The 16,544-nt window shown below is 42.7% G+C and overlaps 2 protein-coding genes across 3 annotated transcripts in view; one reads left to right on the forward strand and one right to left on the reverse strand.

Annotated features, from left to right (window-relative positions):
• The window catches only part of TRMT5 (tRNA methyltransferase 5), a 276,752-nt gene that overhangs the window by 91,452 nt on the left and 168,756 nt on the right, over nt 1-16,544 (reverse strand). The window lies entirely within an intron of this gene.
• The window catches only part of SLC38A6 (solute carrier family 38 member 6), an 88,576-nt gene that overhangs the window by 51,599 nt on the left and 20,433 nt on the right, over nt 1-16,544 (forward strand). For both annotated transcript variants that reach the window (XM_056547373.1, XM_056547374.1), the window contains exons 7-9: nt 2,349-2,431; nt 2,889-2,947; nt 15,042-15,107. In XM_056547373.1, coding sequence (XP_056403348.1) covers nt 2,349-2,431; nt 2,889-2,947; nt 15,042-15,107 — 208 coding nt within the window. The remainder of the gene's footprint in view (nt 1-2,348; nt 2,432-2,888; nt 2,948-15,041; nt 15,108-16,544) is intronic.

Below are 16,544 nucleotides of genomic sequence, written 5' to 3' on the forward strand. Positions count from 1 at the left end.
AAATGTAAAAGTAAAAAAAAAAAAGTGAAAAATCCCCTCCCCCAATAAAAAAAGTAAAACGTCCGTTTTTTCCTATTTTACCCCCCAAAAAGCGTAAAATTTTTTTTTATAGACATATTTGGTATCGCCGCGTGCGTAAATGTCCGAACTATTAAAATAAAATGTTAATGATCCCGTACGGTTAACGGCGTGAACGGAAAAAAAAAAAAAGTCCAAAATTCCTACTTTTTTAATACATTTTATTAAAAAAAAATTATAAAAAATGTATTAAAAGTTTTTTATATGCAAATGTGGTATCAAAAAAAAGTACAGATCATGGCGCAAAAAATGAGCCCCCATACCGCCGCTTATACGGAAAAATAAAAAAGTTATAGGTCATCAAAATAAAGGGTTTATAAACGTACTAATTTGGTTAAAAAGTTTGTGATTTTTTTTAAGCGCAACAATAATATAAAAGTATGTAATAATGGGTATCATTTTAATCGTATTGACCCTCAGAATAAAGAACACACGTCATTTTTACCATAAATTGTACGGCGTGAAAACGAAACATTCCAAAATTAGCAAAATTGCGTTTTTCGTTTTAATTTCCCCACAAAAATAGTGTTTTTTGGTTGTGCCATACATTTTATGATATAATGAGTTATGTCATTACAAAGAACAACTGGTCGCGCAAAAAACAAGCCCTCATACTAGTCTGTGGATGAAAATATAAAAGAGTTATGATTTTTAGAAGGCGAGGAGGAAAAAAATGAAAACGTAAAAATTAAATTGTCTGAGTCCTTAAGGCCAAAATGGGCTGAGTCCTTAAGGGGTTAAACTGCTTCTGGATTTTGATGAAAACAACATGAAAAATGTGCACCGCATATCAATAAGATTGTTCATTTTATCCATTTGTGTACTGCTATATTTTACTGAAGATCTCAGGTGAATTTATTCTGTAGACTGGTTTTACACAAGCATAATGCAGATGCATCTGATGACCTAAACTGACAGTTTGGGTCACCAGACCTATGGTTAAAGGGGTACTCCGGCCCTAGACATCTTATCCCCTATCCAAAGGATTAGGGATCGACCGATTATCGGTTTGGGCGATATTATCGGCCGATATTCACGATTTTCTAAGTTATCGATATCGGCAATTACCTTGCCGATAATGCGGGCGCTTTAAATCAATGAACTGCAGCGGCTTTTGCGGGGCCAGAGGCCGTCGCCTGCTTCTCTCCCCCTGCCTGTCCTGAGTCCAACCACTGACGCTTGCCTCCCCCTGCCTATCCTCTGGCCAGAGACCGCTGCCGCTGCTCCATTGCCTCCCCCATCCCCGGTTTTATAATTACCTGTTCTCGGGGTCCACGCTACTTCTGTCTCCTGCGGCGTCTTGCGCCGTTTTGTGCGCTGCGCAATGACGAGTGATGGTGACCCAAAGTCAGGTACAGGTAATTATAAAACCAGGGATGGGGGAGGCAATGGGGCAGCGGCGGCGGTCTCTGACCAGAGGATAGGCAGGTGGAGGCAAGCGGCGATGGTTGGATTCAGGACCGGCAGGGGGAGAGAAGCGGTGGCGTCGTCGATCTCTGGCCCTGCAAAAGCCGCTGCAGTTCATTGATTTAAAGTGCCCGCTTTAAATCATTGATCTGCAGCGGCTTCTGCAGGGCCAGAAACCGTTTATCAGGGTATACCCGCACACACCCTCATTTTACCAAGGATATTTGGGGGGGGGGGGGGGGGAATTAAAATGCACGGAATATCTGTATAAATTATCGGCCTGAAAGTTCACAGGTTATCGGTATCGGCTCTAAAAAATCAATATCGGTCGATCCCTACAAAGGATAGGGGATAAGATGTCTTATGTGCGATCTCTCCTGCAGAACCCACTTGTCATCAGCCTCACGGAGCGAAGATTGCTCTGTGTCTGATGACTCACAATACAGGGGCCAGAGTATTATGACATCATGGCTCCGCCCCCTTGTTCCATCACGCCCCACCCCCTCAACGCAAGCCTATGGGAGGGGGCGTGGTGCCATGATACTCCGGTATCGTGAGTCATCAGACAGAGCGATGTTTGCTCCGGGAGACTGATGACAAGTGGGTGCTGCAGAAGAGATTGCTGGGGTCCCCAGTGGCGGGACCCCCGCAATCAGACATCTTATCCCCTATCCTTAGATATCTAGGGCCAGAGTACCCCTTTATTTAAGATCAGGTCCTACGTCCATATTACACTCGCATAAAACTGGCCTTATAGCCACCAGTCTCGTCTGTTTTGCTTTCTTATTATTTGGCATATATGGGCTGCGTTTATTTTAAGTATCCAGAATCCAGCAGTAAAGATCCATAAATCTGTGTTTCAGGGCCTGGTACCTTGATGGTAGATTGCTGTTAATAATTACAGCAGTGTGCATTGTACTCCCATTGGCGCTGCTCCCCAAAATAGGTAAGGAAAAAAATTCTAATGTTTGAGGGGATAAAAGTCCCCTATTAATGGGCTGGCAAGAGACTGCATAGGAAAGGGGCCCTGGTAGTAGGTAAAAAGACCTTTTTTTCCATTTGGGATATTTTAATTTGTTTCAGCCAAGGGGCCTGGCTTGTTAAGCCATTACTTAGGTTGCAGTAGTATGTTGTCTGTTATACAAAAATAAAATCTTTACAGGAGAACATTAAAGAACAGCTTTTACTTATGGCATTCCATTAGCGGTAAAGCTCGTCCTAATTCGGCCCTACAAAACGACATGAATGATCTGTGACAGGCACTGGGAAAGGCTGTTATTTTGAGCTTTAAGCTCGAGATACCGTGCACTGTAAAATAAAACATACCAGAAATGTAAAACCTTAGCTCTGCATTAAGATCAGGTTCCATATAAATTGCTTTTTATTTTACTGTTATTTTACAGGCTTTCTTGGCTACACAAGTAGTTTGTCATTTTTCTTTATGGTCTACTTTGCCATTGTGGTAAGTCCTTAAAATAACTCTTTCGGGGGCTTAAGTGGCCGAAATGACTTACTCCCTTTTCACTTCTTTAATGAGTCTGTGCTGAACGGAACCTTTTCTTTTTTCTCCCCCTTTTCTCCTAATGCATTTTTATCACCTACACCTCTCAGATGGAGTTTTAGGTCACGGTGGTTTGAGAAGAGAAATAAAAATGCACAAATAAATTTTCATAATAGAGTTTTAGGAAGTCTTTAGATTTTAATATACCCAGAGAGGACAAATATTATTTCATACCTTGTATAAAGAGAATGAGAAAGTTCGAACTTGGGCTGCACCCAATTGTGTCACCTTTTAAAGCGAGTTGTGTAGCACCCAGTAGTTTGCCTGAATGCTGGGATCTGAGGTGTTAAGTTGTATGGGGAAAAGAGACGGTGCTGTTGTCTGTAAATAAATAAAAAAATTCTGTAAAAGCTATGTGTATGTCTGTACGTTGGTCATACGCCATTTTTTTTTTTTTATCTTAATCGATCATTTTTAGCAGAACATGTGGACAGTCTAAGGCCACACGATACAGAATTGGTTGTAATCGATTGAAGTAGAAGTGTGTGTCAGGGGTTCACTCCATAGGTTCAGATACGTGCATCCAGCAGTGGATCGGGGGTGATAGCTAGAGATGAGCTAACTTACTTTAAATTCGATTCGTCACAAACTTCTCGGCTCGGCGGTCGCTGACTTTTCCTGCATTAATTAGTTCAGCTTTCCTAGGACTGTATCCAACTTTTCCAGCCCACCGGAGCACCTGAAAGCTGAACTAATTTATGCAGGAAAAGTCAGCGACCGCCGAGCCGAGATGTTCGTGAAGAATCGAATTTACTGTAAGTCATCTCTAGTGATAGCTACCAATCATCGTAAACCTTTCCTCACACATCATTCAGACATGTTAGGGGTTGTTCACATCACATTTTTACTACCAGGAAAGATCCCTATGTACTCGATAAACATGTCCATACTCTTTAGTGGGCAAAAGGTTTTTGTACCCTATTCCATACTGTGGTTTTCTTAAATGAATGTTGTTGTTGTTTTGTTAGTTTTTTTTTTTTTTTACAGGAGCCTTCATATCCTGTGGGTACCAGTAGGGCTGGGCAGTATGACCAAATGTGTGTATCACGGTATTTTTGTAACTTTTGGCGGTTCCACGGTATATAACGGTATTTCCTCCTCCTCCCCCCAATTAATTATCAGCCCAGTGCTGCGCTGCCCCCATCAGGGTAAATACTCACATGCCACCCGCAAGCGCTGCCCTCCTCGTCCTGTTTGTTGCGGGCCACCGGCGCTGACACTCTTTACTGTGCAGTATCCCTGTGCCCGGGCTGCAAAAGGTAAACAAAATAAACTAACGCATGTTCCTACGTCGGGCTTACGCTGGGGGCGGGAATGTCGGACAGCCGGCAGCCTATCATCTGCCGCAGCGATGTTCCACCTCGGCCGGTCATAGGCTGAGCCCACTTTCATGTAAGGAGCCCTGGCCGGCTTCTTACATGACAGTGGGCTCAGCCTATGACCGGCCGAGGCGGAACATCGCTGCGGCCATTGATAGGCTGACGGCTGTACGATGTTCCCGTCCCCAAGAAGCAGGTGAGGCCGGTACCGGACCAACGGGAGGCGAGTTAAAGTTTATTTTGTTCATTTTTTGCAGCCTGGGCATAGGGATACCGCACAGTATAGAGCAGTGGTCTTCAACCTGCGGACCTCCAGATGTTGCAAAACTACAACTCCCAGCATGCCCGGACCCGTTGGCTGTCCGGGCATGTTGAGAGTTGTAGTTTTGCAACATCTGGAGGTCCGCAGGTTGAAGACCACTGGTGTAGAGTGTCAGCGCCGGTGGCCGCAACAAACAGGACGAGGAGGAGGGCAGCGCATGCGGGTGACGTGAATATTTTCCCCGATGGGGACAGCGCTGGGCTGATAATTAATTGGGGAGGGGGCAGAACAGCGCTTGCGGGCCACATATGATTAGTTCCCCGATGAGGGGACAGCGCAGTGCTGGGCTAATAATTCATTCATTCCCGAGGGGGAGGGGCCAAACCGGTATTGCGGTATGGGGGGAAATTCATATCGTGCAGCACAAAAATTTCGGTATTCGGTATGAACCGGTATACCGCCCAGTACCAGGTGGCACTATATGGCCCTCAACCCTGGCCTGTGTTAAACACGAGGTCACTGTCCATATTTGAACAGGTATTACTTTCTGGGGCACACATACTCCTTACCTACAAAGCAAACTGACGCTTTCTCAGGGCACATGACCAGGACCTCCCCACTGATCAATCACATTGGTAGTCATTGTGGTTCCATGGCCATTGAAGAATCCTCACTGCTTTACTTCCCCACATTGGAAGGCTGTTTGCTAATGCCCCCTTGTCCTTCCTTCTACTTGCACTAGGGCACAACAGTTCACTTACCCCAACTGCGCCCCCTCCTCTTACACCCCTCATTCCCCAGCAGAGAGGCTAGCTTTGGTACAGAGACAGGCAGGGGGTCAGGCTTACATACTGATAACGTTTTTAAGGGGTTAAGGGCTATATGAGCAATGTATCCCATTACACACAGATATGTTGCAGACTTCCTTAGGTGATATATACGTCCAAAGTCTTTCCAACATATTTGCCCAGATTTACTAATACTGTCTAATTCTTAGATTGGGACTAGACAGATCTGTCAATGTGGCTTCTGCGGTTTGATATGATCTGGCACATCTTTATACTGTCTACTATAATAGTTCTATTACATGTGCTGGTCTCTTAGATCTGCGTTCATATAAAGATCCATTACAAGACTGGATCACCATGTGGGAGGGACGCACAAATGATTGCTGGTTTGTTTGTGTGGCCCTCTGCTTCCATCATTTGGCGGCTGCCAGGGCCGGTTTTAGACTTAATGTGGCCCTGGGCTAAATTAAAAGTCGGGTCCCAAAAGCCGAAATATTGCACTAATAAGTCAGTCACATTTAGTTAATTCAGGATGCAGTTTGCAAGTTTATTAAAATATCAGGAGCACAAAGCTCATGTCCCTCTATACGCTGGCACCCTGCAGACCGAATAAGTCATTACAGTGTAGTTACATGCAATGACACACACACACACACATACATTATTATATATATACATATACACACACTGCTCAAAAAAACTTGAACAGCAAGTAACTTCAAGTCAATCATACTTCTGTGAAATCACACTGTCCACTCAGGAAGCAACACTGATTGACAATCAATTTCACATGCTGTTGTGCAAATGGAACAGACAACAGGTGGAAATGATAGTAAATTAGCAAGACTACCCCAATAAAGCAGTGGTTCTGCAGATGGTGACCCCAGACCATTTCTCTGTTCCTATGCTTCCTGGCTGATGTTTTGGTCACTTTTGAATGCTGGTGGTGCTTTCACTCTAGTGGTAGCACGAGACTGCGTCTACAACCCACACAAGTGACTCAGGTAGTGTAGCTCATCCAAGATGACACATCAATGCGAGCTGTGGCAAGAAGGTTTGCTTTGTCTGTCAGTGTAGTGTGCAGACCATGGAGGCTCTACCAGGAGACAGGCCAGTACATCAGGAGACGTCGAGGAGGCCATAGGAGGGCAACAACCCAGCAGCAGGACCACTACCTCTGCCTTTGTGCAAGGAGGAGCAGGAGGAGCACTGCCAGAGCCCTGCAAAATGACCTCCAGCAGGCCACAAATGTGCATGTGTCCACTCAAACAGTCAGAAACAGACTCCATGAGGGTGGTATGAGGGCCCAACATCCACAGGTGGGGGTTGTGCTAAAAGCCCAACACCGTGCAGGACATTTGGCATTTGCCAGAGAACACCAAGATTGGCAAATTCACCACTGGCGCCCTGTACTCTTCACAGGTGAAAGCAGGTTCACCCTGAGCACGTGTGACAGACGTCACAGAGTCTCAAGACCTCGTGGAGAACGTTCTGCTGCCTGCAACATCCTCCAGCTTGACCAGTTTGGCGGTGCGTCAGTAATGGTGTGGGGTGGCATTTCTTTGGGGGGCCGCACAGCCCTCCATGTGCTTGCCAGAGGTAGCCTGACTGCCATTAGGTACCAAGATAAGATCCTTAGACCACTTGTGAGACCATATGCTGGTGTGGTTGGCCCTGGGTTCCTCCTAATGCAAAACAATGCTAGACCTCATGTGGCTGGAGTGTGTCAGCAGTTCCTGCAAGAGGAAGGCATTGATGCTATGGACTGGCCGCTCGTTCCCCAGACTGGAATCCGATTGAGCACATCTGGGACATTATGTCTTTCTCCATCCACCAACGCCGCATTGCACCACAGATTGTCCAGGAGTTGGCGGATGCTTTAGTCCAGGTCTGGGAGGACATCCCTCACTACCACCTCATCAGGAGCATGCCCAGGCATTGTAGGGAGGTCATACGGGCACGTGGAGGCCACACACACTACTGAGCCTCATTTTGTTTTGACTTGTTTTAAGGACATTACATCAAAGTTGTATCAGCCTGTAGTGTGGTTTTCCACTTTGATTTTGAGTGTGACTCCATATCCAGACCTTAAAGGGGTATTCCTTATAGTATTTTTTAATTTTTTATTTGATTATGCTTCAGGGGCTGTAAAGTTAGTATAGTTTATAATATAGTGTCTGTACCTTTGTGACTGTTTTCTCACAATTCTTCTGTGATTTTCACTCCAATACAAATTTTTTATCAGCATACAAAATGATTGTTGTTCCCAGGTTGCAATGCGGCTGAGACCTGACTCACTAGTCAGCTGATGACAGGGAACCTGTCTGCGTCAGTGGGTGGAGGGATCAATCTGCCACTAATGCAACAGCTGTAGGCACCCTGATTGAAAACCACAGGTCTTTTGAATGGATGCAGCTCATTTATGTTTCAATGGGTGGGGTGGCTGATGTGTGGGAGGGAGGAAAATTTAATTGTGGGATTTGTAGTCAAAAAAAGAAAAGTCAAACAGGAAATACCAGTTCACAAAAAGCTAGCTAAAGTGTTATGGTAATCTCACAACAAGCACAGATCCTTCCTAAGCATGTCCATTACTGTCTGCCAGGTATGTACTAAAATCCCCTTATGGTGGATAACCCCTTTAATGGGTTGATAAATTTGATTTCCAGTGATAATTTTTGTGTGATTTTGTTGTCAGCACATAGACAAAAGTATTTCATACGATAAGTTAATTAATTCAGATCTAGGATGTGTTATCTTTAGTGCTCCCTTTATTTTTTTTGAGCAGTATATTATATAAATATTAATTAAATTCATTAAGAAAGGGGAAAAAAAAAAAAAAATATATATATATATATATATATATATATATATATACACACACATACACAAACAATAGTGTACTTGAGGGGCGTTAGGAGATTTTGTCACCGCTGCGATAGTTGCGGCACTAGGCTTGGGCCTTGTTGGTTTAGTGACAGATACACCACTGTATATCACATACATAAAATAAAAAAAATAAACTAAACTATACATATAAACATGCATTTCACACACCCACATACAACACACTATACACAGATGCCTGTTGCAAACAGTTTACATTAAACATGTATAAACATTTCAAATACACAACGCATATACTTGACTGACTAGGACACAACGAAGAGGATGAAAACGGACTTTAATGCATGCGCAGCTTCTTCGGGCATAACAAGGTGGAAACAGTGGCACACTTATAAAAGGTAAAAACTAACCCCTCAAGTAACAAAATAAAATGAAAGGATAAACCCTTTACAAAGTTACTAAGATGCATGCAGTGAATCCCCAGAAAAGGGGGCTGATCCACTTCTTGCATGTAGCAAAAGATGGATACCAATATATCCCTAGTATCAAATACTTCAAGAATAATATGTATATACTGTAAAATGAATAAAAAATATAACTTAAATATATCAAGGTAAGAAGAAAAAAACAAATACAGCAATAAAATCTTGGATCGACATACCTGCAACAACACATAGTAAAAAATGCCCAAAAAAACATACAGGAAAATCTTACTATACACAATTTAACGAACATTCTCTATTGCCTCATTAAGTCCCTGCAGCACCATCGTGGCTAAATTAAAGATCCAGTAAGATTCACGGTTGATTTCTGGTAACGGTTAGGAGTATCTTCCGGTATGGTCTCAAGAATGATTAACCGCAGGTCATTAATATTACGATGTACCGTAGAAAAATGGCGAGAAATACTGTGTAATAAGTCATTTTTAATATTGGCTCTGTGTTTACACATACGTGACAGCACCGTTTGAATGGTGCGGCCAACGTACTGCAAGCGACAACTACAAGACAACAGGTAGATTGCAAACTGGGTGTCGCAATTGACCATATGGGCAATAGAGAATGTCTTATTTGTTTGGCAGGAGATAAATGTCGTGGTAGGTGTTTCAATCATAGAGCAACACAGGCCGCGCGACTTGTTGCAAGGATAGCAACCTGTTACTGTCGGGGTACGAGGCGCGCCACATAGCACAGTCCCTGATCTTTACACCCACATTGCTTTTTTTTTTTTGCCAAGAATCATTGAAGACTTATTCTTTATTTGGACAGGAACTTACAAACAAGCTCTAGAATTTGTTGATTGTGTATAAACACCAAAACCTGGGGATTACAGTTTACTTTACATTATTCCACAGAAGTGATTCAGTTTTTGCATCTAGAGATCCTTAATTATGCTGGTCAGATATCTACTAGAACTTACTTTAAATCAGTAGATGTTAAAGAGGTACTCCAGCGCTTAGACATCTTATCCCCTATCCAAAGGATAGGGGATAAGATGCATGATCACATGGGTCCCGCTGCTGGGAACCCCCGTGATCTTGCACGACGCACCCCGTTAAAATCAGTCCCCGGAGCATGTTCGCTCTGGGTCTGATTACTGTCTATCACGGGGCCAGAGCATTGTGACTTCACACTCCGCCCCCTCAATGCAAGCCTATGGGAGGGGGCGTGACAGCTGTCACGCCCCCTCCCATAGGCTTGCATTGAGGGGGCGGAGCCGTGACGTCACAATGCTCCGGCCCCGTTATCGACAGTAATCAGACCCGGAGCGAACATGCTCCAGGGACTGATTTTAACGGGGTGCGTCGTGCAAGATCACGGGGGTTCCCAGCGGCGGGACCCATGTGATCATGCATCTTATCCCCTATCCTTTGGATAGGGGATAAGATGTCTAAGCGCCGAGTACCCCTTTAACAGTTTTTTAAACTATGGGAGGGCTCATTACCCCACTTGGCTGAGGAGTGTCCCCTATGGCCAGTATCTGAGGATTCTGAAAAATTGCACCTTGGATGCTGATTTTCACCATCAAGCTGCCATTCTTAGGGGACGCTTCTCGGTCAAGGGGTACCCTGATGGCCTCCTCAATAAGGCATACAAAAAAGTCAAAATCATCAAACTGATCTTATTACCTCCAAAAATTTAAATAAAAATATTGATAGAAAGGATAATGCTTGCAAAAATAAAAAATGATAAAAACCCTAGCAAATTTAAATATAATTTTATAACTAACTATAATTGTGGGGCAAATGAAATAAAGAAAATCCTGAAGCGAAATTGGCCCATCATTTGTAGCGACCCCATTCTTAGGGATATTATACCCGATACCCCGGGAGTGACATTCATGCGGTCCAGAAATGTTCTAAGTTAGGAATAAATTAAAATGTACCTTTCAAACAAATAAGACATTCTCTATTGCTATCTACCTGTTGTCTTGTAGTTGTCGCTTGCAGTACGTTGGCCGCACCATTCAAACGGTGCGGTCGCGTATGTGCAAGCACAGAGCCAATATTAAAAATAACTTTTTATTACACAGTATTTCTCTGCATTTTTCTACAGTACATGGTAATGATATTAATGACCTGCGGTCAATCATTCTTGAGACCATACCGGAAAATACTCCTAACGTTTACCAGAAATCAACCGTGAATCTTATTTGATCTTTAAATTAGCCATGTTGGGGCCGCAGGGACTTAATGAGGCAACAGAGAATGTTCGTTAAATTGTGTATAGTATGATTTTCCTGTATGTTTTAGTTTTTTGGGGCATTTTTTTCTATGTGATGTTGCAGGTATGTAGATCCAAGATTTTTTTGCTGTATTTTTTGTTTCTTCTTCCCTTTATATGTTTAAGTTATATTTTGTATTAATTTAACAATATATATGTATTATATTTGAAATATTTGATACTAGGAAAATATTGGTATCCGTCATTTACTACATGCATACAGTGGATCAATACCCTTTTCTGGGGATTCACTGCATTCATCTTAGTAACCATGTAAAGGGTTAATCCCTTACATTTATTTTGTTACTTAAGGGGTTAATTTTTACCTTTTTATAAGCGTGCCACCGTTTCCACCTTGTTATGCCTGAAGAAGCTGCGCATGCGCAGCGAAACACATTGCGTCCTGGTATTAAAGTCAGTTTTTATCCTCCTCCTTGTGTCCTGGTCAGTCAGTGCCGTTTTAGCCAGTTATCTCCATTGAAGCCAATCTCTGCACTTTCATCCAATATCATCTACCAGAGGACAGCAGACGACCATTTATATATTGTGCCTGAAACATTGTTGTGTATATTTCTACACAACCAACCAGGGTGAGCAGTTTATCATTTGATCTCTCACACTGGGTATAACTGGTTTTAACCTATGGACTGCTTGTTTTTTCAGTGTTATAACCCCCATTGGCCGACAGGCAGCTAAATTGTGTGACATCTAAGGGCAGCAGGAGGAGACAGGGGAAGGGGGCGTTGTTATACGAGCCAGCGCTGCCAGCACACTGATTGAACTCTGCAGCGAGGCTCAATTCTAGATGCTGCTGGCTGCAGTGCTTCCCTCCTTCTGCCAAGCCATAAACATTGTAGCAGCCGCAGGGGGGGGGGGGGGGGGGGGCCCTGGAGGATGGGGGCCCTGGGCAGTTGCCCTGGTTGCCACCCCCTAATGCCGGCCCTGGCAGCTGCACATCTCCCCATGAAAAGTTGGCTTATTTTACTCCAAAGCATTGCACCGTAATTTTGAGGTAGTTTTTTGCACACAGGGTAACCCTTTAGCCATGACCCTTTCTCAGCAAGGCAATAAAAGAATATCTAAAAATTATAAGAAGGGGGTTTAAATTAGGTTAGCCATTTTTTTTCTGCATTTGCAATAATATGAGCGTGTTTTGCTCCTCTTGAAGTGAATGGAAGCTTTTTAAAAAGAAATGAAAAAACACATGAAAACATCAAAATCAGGATTTTTTGTTATGTTTTTTCTGGGCAGGTTTTTGAACCTACCATTAATAGTCCCCTTCGTGTATAATTTTGGGCGCAATTTTTTGGGCTTTCTAAACATGCTTTTTATTAGGTGTAATTTATGTTATACTGTTTTATATATGCCCTGTTTTTATAGTATATTTAGTGATATAATGAATACATTTTTTTAGCACCCTTAGTTCCAGGGCACTGTACATGTGATCACATACAAGTGCATGTCCACATCTGGAGAATTGGGCCACCTTCCCTGCTGTGTGGTTCCCCAGAATAGAACTGGACACAGGGGGGCATAGCATGCCATGTCTGTTTGCAGTCAGATTAGATGGCTGACTCAATGACACGTGAAGCCTCCGTGCAGATATTATGGGAACGTCCACGTGTCACTCTGTGTCTGGTTGAATCACTGTAACATAACTAGGATGAGACGTGACATTTTGCAGTCTGTTGTGTAGATCAGGCTTCCGTTTTGCAGGCCCAGTTTCAGTTTGTAGCCCATAGCTGTATGGTTTTCTGTATCTCCAGTCTGAGTATCAACACATTCTATAAATATGAAAACAAAGAGGAAAGTAAAAAATAAGTTTGTCAGTACCTTCTGTAAATGTAGGATTTTTACATACGTAGCCCCCTCCTCTAGATCGGGGGGTCGGGGGGGGGGGGGTTCTTTCTCCTTTAGTAATATAATTAAGCAGAAGTATAAGCAAAGCTCCAGTGTTTGTGCTGCTAGAAGAGAATTGTTTATATCTGTACACTGTGTATGGAGATTGTTCAGGACCTTGTAGGAACCATGTTAACATTGCCAGGATGGATTTTTGCTTGCGTTGTTCAGCCCACACCTCGGGGAACATGACAAAAGCCAATTTTTTTTAGATTTTAGTATTTACCAAGCAATCAATCAGTGAACTGTTGTGTAGATCACTAAAAAATTACTATGTACATGCCAAAAATCTGGAATATCCATGACCCCAGAGATATGGGCCGGACCACCATGATTTGCAATAATGGTTGCTGCATTCATCTTGCCTGTTCCTTCCACTTTAGCTATAAAGGATCCTTATGGATGTACTTCTTTACTGGCTCTAGATATTGCCGTCTGATTGGAATAATTGTGTCCTTTTGTGTATTTCTGTGGTTTGTTGGGCTGTGCCTTGATGATTTGTATTTCATTACATTTCTTCATAAGGCGCCTTAGAGTTGTACACTTTTTTCTGCTGTTTGCTTGCTATGTGTTCTAGTTCACAGAGCCTTAAAGGGGTTGTTGAGGTATACTTCCCTGCCTGATCTGCTTGGAGAGACACAGCTGCATGCTGGGCTGGACATCCGTGGAGGCAACCATAAAGCCTAGTGAATAAATATCATGAAAAAGGTCTTCTAGTTTATGGGACCCATGTACGATACTTTCTGGGCAATGGATGGTTGCTTCAGCAACTCTCTCACCCAGTGTACTGTTGCGTCCCCCGATGCCTGATTTTGGATTATGCCTTAACAATTCCTTTAAAGGAAACCTGAACCAGCTGGCGCAAAGGTAGATGGAACTGGTGGGCACAGAGGTAGGTGTTCTTAGAAATTTATTTTTAGCCAGAAAACTTATTGTGCAATTTTGGTTTTGCCCAACGTCTTCCACTGTTTTGGAGCTCACTGATAGGGTTTTGCTAAAAGTAGCCCTACAAATAGTTATCTATGCTACGCGTAAGGCATTTATGAGGTTCATCTGTGTGGGTCCCCATGTTCAGTCATTTTAATTTGGATGTGTCATGGTTCTAATAAAGTTTTTTGGGGGCATGGCTTTTTTGGGTGGTTACAAGTCTCTATGTGTGTCTGTGTGCTCTGTTTTTGTCTGTTCAGTGTAATATGTGGGAGTTGGAATAGGTCTCTTGGTCCCTGGACATTTGCTAATTTTCTTTCTCTGTGCTTGGAAATGGAGTTGCTTGGTACAGGTAGGATAGGGGATATGTTTGGTTCCCCGGAGTACCCCTTTAAAGAGAGTTGCTCATCACTGATTAGAACCATCTCCTGGACTAGTATAGTAAATCTTTTCAGACAAAAATATAAATAAACCTACTCATCTTCTCCTGATCTATAACATGATGCTGGAAGATCAGACCGCGTGCTTAACATGACAGATTTCCCTATTCAGGGCTTTACTTTAGTCTGCATGAATTAGTTCAGCTTTCCAAGGGCTCCAGTTGCCTGGAAAAGGTGGATACAGACCTAGGAGACCTAAGACTTTTCCAGGTAACCAGAGCCCTTGGAAAGCTGAACTAATTTATGGAGACTAAAGTAATCAACAGCCGAGCTGCGAGGTTCGCTATGAGCCAATTTACTGTAAGTTCACCATGTGCACAGTGCAGCAGAATCCCATTGAAATCAATTAAACTCTGCTGCTGCAGAATGTCCGTGCAGAATTCCAAACGGAAATTCCATCATGTGAACATGGCCTAACAGTGTTATTTACAATTAAACATAGTGACTGTTTTTGTTGTTATGTAAAGCTGTAAATGAGCCGTATTCCTTGTGTGTATTGAGACCAGCAGCCACGAGAAATTAATATGGCAACCTTCCAATCGTACATTGACTGAAGTGAACTAGTAATTTCAAGGTAATATGGTACAGAATGAAAAGGCACAATTTTAAAAACACTAAGAGCAGCAGGTATAACATGTTTCCTATGCCTTGTAATATGGCATCAGATTAGAATCTACATTGTATTTGCATGTTCTTCCTATTTTTACAAACATTTCCGTTTCTTCATACTAATCAATCATTCAGTTGTTTTTCTTCCAAGATTTATCCTAATATTTATCTGTTTGGTTTTCAGGTTGTGATAAAAAAATGGTCCATTCCATGCCCTCTTCCTATGAATCATACTATGGCATACATGGAGGTAAGACTGTGCTTATGAACCACAATTCTGACAAATGAAAACTAGTAGAGATACCAATGATACGTAAATGTTTCAGATTGTACCATCCCCCACTAGTAATACATCCGGCCTACACATGGTGCCATCCTGCAGATATTTCACATTACAATTTCAATATTATGGTGTATTTAGAGTAATTTGGTCCACTAACTGATGGTGTTGACCGACTACATAGAGAAATTGGGTACTCTTCAGTTGTATTTTTTTTTTCAATGTTTCTTTTTTGAGCAAACATTACATCATTTCAGCCCTTTAGACCTTCCTCGCCAATCCATCTTTCAGGATGCGTAGAGTGTGTATGGAGCTCCAGCGTGCTGTAAGTGGAATAGTATGCCAGCACAGCAATAACACTAACACAGAGTCCACCATTATCTATACAACTATGACTGTAAAATAGTTGCCTGCTACAATGGCAATACCCATGTATAGTACAACACTCTACCAGCCGAGCCTGCAAACCCTGCTCTGTACTGACAAGCATAACCCAGAAAAGAGAAAAATTGAGTCACTTAATCATATAAAACTATATATTTTTATTAGTATGCATTAAAAATACTGACTACGATAAAGGAGAGAAACAGCATCAACAAAAAAATACAGCAACATCACAGACACATCTGCCTTACATGGGATAATAGTATGTGGTCATAAAGTCACACTAAAGATATAGGGGTACATGAAGGGCTGCAAATGGTACACAATGTAAACAGAAATTACTTACAGTACATAATAGAGTAAAATGCCATTACATGTTACATCAGACTACATCAGTGCATAGAATGATTGTGAAATACCCACAAGACCGTCCGGGAGTTACTGACAAGTCTGTACTGACAAGGGGCAGTCATCCTGAAACAGCTGTCATGCCCCCTCCCATAGGCTTGCATTGAGGGGGCGGAGCGTGACGTAACACGGGGGCGGAGCCGTGATGTCACAATGCTCTGGCCCCGTGATAGACAGTAATCAGACTGATTTTAACGGGGTGGGGCGTGCAAGATCACGGGGGTCCTGCCGCTGGATAGGGGATAAGAGGATAAGATGTCTTAGCGCTGGAGTACCCCTTTAAGGGAAAGCTACCTGAAAAGGTGGTGTGATTGAGATGCTTTGCATATCATTTCTTCCCAAAATTCCAAGTGGAGTGCCAATGCCTATATATCAAACAGTTTACTTTGTTGCAGGAATTTCTTACTTTGCTTTTCTGTACAGTCAGAGACTGGATTCTATTGGGCACAAGTTATGTAAGAATGATGTCCTTCTCAGGACATGTATATGGTATACCAGCAATACTTGACTTGTTTTTAATGGGTTAGGAGAGTCAGGATTCTTGGGATAGAGTCCTAAGAACTGGTAAGAAATGCTTACCAAGCTAGAATGATAACATCTGGACCCCAAGAGTTC

Source organism: Hyla sarda, chromosome 11 (assembly GCF_029499605.1).
Source record: "Hyla sarda isolate aHylSar1 chromosome 11, aHylSar1.hap1, whole genome shotgun sequence".
In the NCBI taxonomy this organism is placed as follows: Eukaryota; Metazoa; Chordata; class Amphibia; order Anura; family Hylidae; genus Hyla; species Hyla sarda.